Source organism: Galeopterus variegatus, unplaced genomic scaffold (genome assembly GCF_000696425.1).
Source record: "Galeopterus variegatus unplaced genomic scaffold, G_variegatus-3.0.2 Scaffold34911, whole genome shotgun sequence".
Lineage (NCBI taxonomy): Eukaryota > Metazoa > Chordata > Mammalia > Dermoptera > Cynocephalidae > Galeopterus > Galeopterus variegatus.
In genome coordinates this window covers 1-4,567 of record NW_007761022.1, presented here as the reverse complement: position 1 = coordinate 4,567, position 4,567 = coordinate 1, and the positions used below count along the sequence as shown (strand labels likewise).

Sequence of the window (4,567 nt, the reverse complement as noted above, 5' to 3'; positions counted from 1 at the left end):
ACAGGGCAGCCTGAGACGGAGCGGGGCGCGCCGGGGCGCAGGCGCGCGGGGCGCGGGGACACTTGCCTGTACTTCAGCGGGCTGTGAACGTCGGTCTTGATGGACTGGACAGCGAACTCGGGCCGGTAGGACCCGCACCACACCTGTGGGCACGTGAGGGGCCTGGCCACGGGACTGGGGGACGGGCGAGCCTGGGGGCTGGAGGAGGGGGCAGCGGCCCTGGGCGGGATGGAAGGAGTCCCCTCTAGCTCCAGCTGCCCCTTGTGGAGTGGGGACAGGGAAGCCACCAGGTTCCTGCCCTCCCTCCACGTCTACATTCGGCTCCTCCCCAGCTCCCCCCCATCCTCCTCCTCCAGGAAGCCTTTCAGGCCCCCTGCTTCTGGTTCTGCAGGGCTTGTCAGCTCGTGGTGGCCCCCCAAAGATGTGAAACAGGAGGCGTGGGTGGGGCCAGGGACTGTGGCAGCTACCTGGGCATAGTTGATGAAGAAAAGCTGGTCGTGGGTCATCTGCAGCCCGGGCAGCTGCTGGTCCTTGCCACCTTCCCTCACCCACTTCAGGTAAGCCTGTGGGCACCAAACGGGTGCTGGACCCGGGCCTGCTGGGCCACGACTCCAGAGTCCTTGGATCTCCAGGCATAAGGGGGATCTGGCTGCAGGACCTACCCCAGGTGGGGGAGCCAGCCTCTGTAGCTTAGGGCCCCTTTGCTCACCCCCAGGGATGAGTGCTCACCACCCCATTCAGCAGCTCTGAGCACCTGCACCGGTGGGGGGGCTCCGTGGGGGCTCTCTTGCCAGGCAGACCACCACACAGCACCCACCCAGAGCAAGCTCTTGATGCCCAGTGCCCGCTGGCTCGTGAGGCTGTAGGTGCAGGCGTGCCAGGGCCGGCAGGTGTGCCAGTGACTATCTTATCTGGAGGTGGAAGGTGGTCTCCACACTCAGCTAAGATTGGTGGAATGTCGGGAGACGTGCGCCACCGCCTGCCCAAGGCCAGGAGGTGCTCGCCAGGGCACCGCTGCCTCAAAGTACGGATAGCAAGGGTTCGCAAGACACGACCTCAGTTGGGGCATGGTCCCCGCCTCTGAGACCCACCTCGTAGGCCTGCCGCACCCCTCCGTTGTCAGCAATGTTTTCCCCGAGGGTGCTGAATCCGTTCACCTGTGCACAGGAGACAGGATGGGGGGTGGCTTGGGCGCTGGCTCCCCTGCTCCCGCGGGGTTGGGGCTGGGGCGCAGTCCCCAGGCAGCTGTGGTGCTGGTGGCACCTCACATTTTGGTTGTCTGCCAGGTCCCAGGAGTAGTTGCCATACTGGTAGATCATGCACTGCGACTGCTCCTGGAAGTGCTGCGCGGAGAAGTTACTCCACCAGTCCAGCATGTTGCCATTCTTGTCAAAGTTCCGGCCTGGGCAGGAGCAGAGGTGGCTGCCGGGTGCCCTGCCAGCCAGTGCCCAGCCTCTCCTGCACCTCCTCCAGCCACCCTTGTGTCTAGATCACAGTTCACAAGCAGACACTGAGCCCTGAAGAGCATTGACATGCTGTAGGGGGCGTCACGTTGTCGTGGGGCTACTTGGACCCCCAGAGAGGGAGGGTTTCAGTGGTCTATCCATGCCACTGTCCAAGGTTAGGGCCTGGTGTCTAGGATCCTGTGGTCCCAGAGGCATCATGGTTTAAGAACACCTCCTGTGATGTCCAAACTCTAAACCCCTGGTGAGGAGAGCATGTGGCCCCTGAGGACACGGGGCTGTCCTTGGAAGGTGGCCAAGCCACATGGGAAAAACGGCTGAGGCCCTCGTGGTGGCAGGCCCTAAGAACCAGGCATGGGGGCCCCAGTGGTGGAGTTCCACGTGTCGGGGTCAGTGCATCTTAAGCTGGAGGACCCTGAGCTTCACAGAGACACTGGGTGGTCTCTCTGTCCCTGTTTCACAGGCCCAGGGAGGGGAAGTGACCAGTTGTCAGGTGGAGTCCGGATCATGAGATCGAGCCCTTGTGTCCTCTCCATGCCTGGAGCAGGTTTCCTGGACAGAGACCAGCCTGGCATTCAAGACTTGTCTGCTACCACAGCTCCCTGGAGGACCTGGCATGTCCTCCCATGCCCTGGCCTGTGTCCTCACAAAGGGGTTGAATAGATGGCCTCCAGGCTACTCAGTGGAGACGAGAGGGTGTGTGTGTGTGTGTGGCTTGGAGGCGCAGCTCTGGGGCACCCCTAGTCAGCACCCCTTACCACTGTCATCGAAGCCGTGCGTGATCTCGTGCCCTATCACCATCCCAATGCCCCCGAAGTTCAAGGCCTGTGGCTGCTCCTTGCTGAAGAAGGGGGGCTGGAGGATGCCGGCAGGGAACACTGCCCGGAGCAGGGCAAAGGGTAAGGTATGAATGGGCACACCTCCTGTGTGCCAGCCTTGGGCGAGCACCTCTGGGTCCTGTCTCTTAACCCACAGCCCGGAGGTAGAGATTAGGACCCCCACCCCCACCCATTTTACAGATGAGGAAACTAAGGCTCAGAGGCCAGGGCTACTGTGTGGCAGATCCAGGGCCCAAGTGCAACCTCTTTCCACTGTTCTGTGCTGCCTTCAGGTAGAGGCTCTTTGCTGCCCCGTCCCACACATCCCTCTGGACCTGCTCATGGGCACAGGAGCAAAGCTGCCCAGCAGGTGGACCGCAGGGTGAAGTGGGAGAGACCGGCACCTACTCCCCTTCTGAGAACAGGCTGGGTGTCCCAGGTGTAAGGGTGGGAGGGGCTGCTCACTGCTCCCGCAACTCTGGCGCCTAATTAGAGGGGTTGGGGAGGGTGGAGGTAAACGTACCAATCTGGTTGCGATTTGGGGAGTAGAATGCGTTGACCACCGCGGCCCCGATGATCCAGCTGTGATAAACAAGCTGATCAGGTGGAGCCTGCATCTCTCTGGGCCCTCCCTGCCCTGGCTGACCAGAGCCCACCCTAAGGAGGCCCATGTCACAGTGCCACGTCAGATCAGGATCCTGGTCCAAACCCAACATCTGGTTCCTCTCTGGGGCCCTGTGGGAGGAGTGACTCGGGCCCCTGAAAGCACAGGGTGCTAGGGACTCTGAGACAGGCCCAGTGGCCCTCCCCAGCTGGCACTGGGCCAGCTGTGGCCAAGTGTCCAGACACCCTGCCCAGCAGGTAGCTCCTGCATGCCACGCTGGCCTTTTCCTGGGGCCTGTGTGCCACACTGGCCACACCACTCACAGATTTGGGTCCACCTTTTCCCGCAGCTTCTTGAGGCTCCGCTGGGCACTGGCCTCGAGGTTCTGCAGACCATTCTCAAAGTACAGGTCCTCTGAGAAGTTCAGCTACAGGAGAGGGGCAGTCACTCCAGGTGCTCGGGCTGGGCCACAGATGGACACAGGGAGAGGTTGAGGAAGGGCTTCAAGGCTTGCCGGGCAGTCTGGCACGTGGCTCACAGGCTTTGGGTGTAGGTGGACTTGGGGGGGAAGCGGGTAACCCTGGCGGGGAGCATTTACACGACTCTGAGCCAGTTCCTCAGTTCTTCTGGGCCTCAGTTTCCCCATCTGTAAACTAAGGGTAATGCTGGAGTTGTCCCAGGACATGGTGAGGATGACTGAGTTAGTGAAGGCCTGGTGCCTGGCAAAGAGCACCCCTCCCAGGTAATCAAGGGTCCTGTGTGCACAGAGGGTGGTTCAGGGCCGATCGGCTTGGGGGACAGGGGGAGGTCGAGGGACATCGCCCGGCACCGGGCAGGGGCGCACGTTGGAATACTCCTTGTCCAGGTGCTTGTTCCTCTCCTCCAGAATGTAGTCAGGGTAGCCGACCTGCTCTCGGATGCTCATGGCCTGAGGACAGGAGGAGCGGCTGGTCAGTGCCCGCCCCACAGCGGGAGTGGGCGGGGCCCAGGGCATCCTGGCTCTGCCCCCTCGCCATGTGGCCCTGCCTTTTGGGCCATGGAGAGGTTTCATGGGGACAGTGCGTGGAGAGCTCAGCCTGCCTGATCTGCAGCCTGACAAGCCAGGCGGGCTCTGGGTGGGGGAAGGGCCCAGGAGGAGTCACTTGGCTGCTGTGTGTCAGCGTCTGGAGGGGCTTCTGATGGGTCCCAGCCCTTACTCTGGAGGCCACAGCCACCCGCACCGGTTCCTGGGGATGTTGGGGGTTTCCTAGGCTTGGCTTCCATTCCTGCTTCTGCCCACAGTCCCTTCTTGAGCAGACCCGCTGTCCCCTCCTCGTCTTCCTCGTCTCTAAAGTGGGTGTGGTGACGTCTGCCCTGGGCCTCCCCGGGGCTGCCCTCTCTGGCTGGGGCCCTCTGGCAGCTCTGTCTGGGTGGGTGCTGCCATACCCAGCTCCAGCTGGGCCCGTGGCTGTCCAGGCCTCTGCCGGGCTGCCTCACCTTCTCCTGGGCCTTCTTCTTGGACGCCTCGTCCATCCAGCCCAGCTCGTCCAGGGCCTCCACGAACACTGCCCGCACCTTGTCAATGAGTTCTCTCACCTGGGGAGCATGCAGGGCCCTCCTGTCATGGCCTCCTCCAGAGGGCGGGTGACCAGCATTCAGGGTCTTTCTGGGGGGCTGGTCCAAAGCACCCAGGGCCGGGCCGG

The 4,567-nt window shown here is 62.6% G+C and overlaps 1 protein-coding gene across 1 annotated transcript; it reads right to left on the bottom strand.

The window, feature by feature from the left end:
- Window positions 1–2: 2 nt before the first annotated feature.
- LOC103584012 (membrane metallo-endopeptidase-like 1) lies at window positions 3–4,460 on the bottom strand (the record flags this gene model as incomplete). The annotated part of the gene is made up of 9 exons (XM_008565164.1): window positions 3–143; window positions 468–563; window positions 1,092–1,157; window positions 1,269–1,402; window positions 2,222–2,341; window positions 2,805–2,863; window positions 3,209–3,312; window positions 3,730–3,813; window positions 4,362–4,460. Coding segments are annotated over 9 exons (903 nt in total), but the record flags the coding sequence as incomplete, so codon positions are not given.
- Window positions 4,461–4,567: the final 107 nt, after the last annotated feature.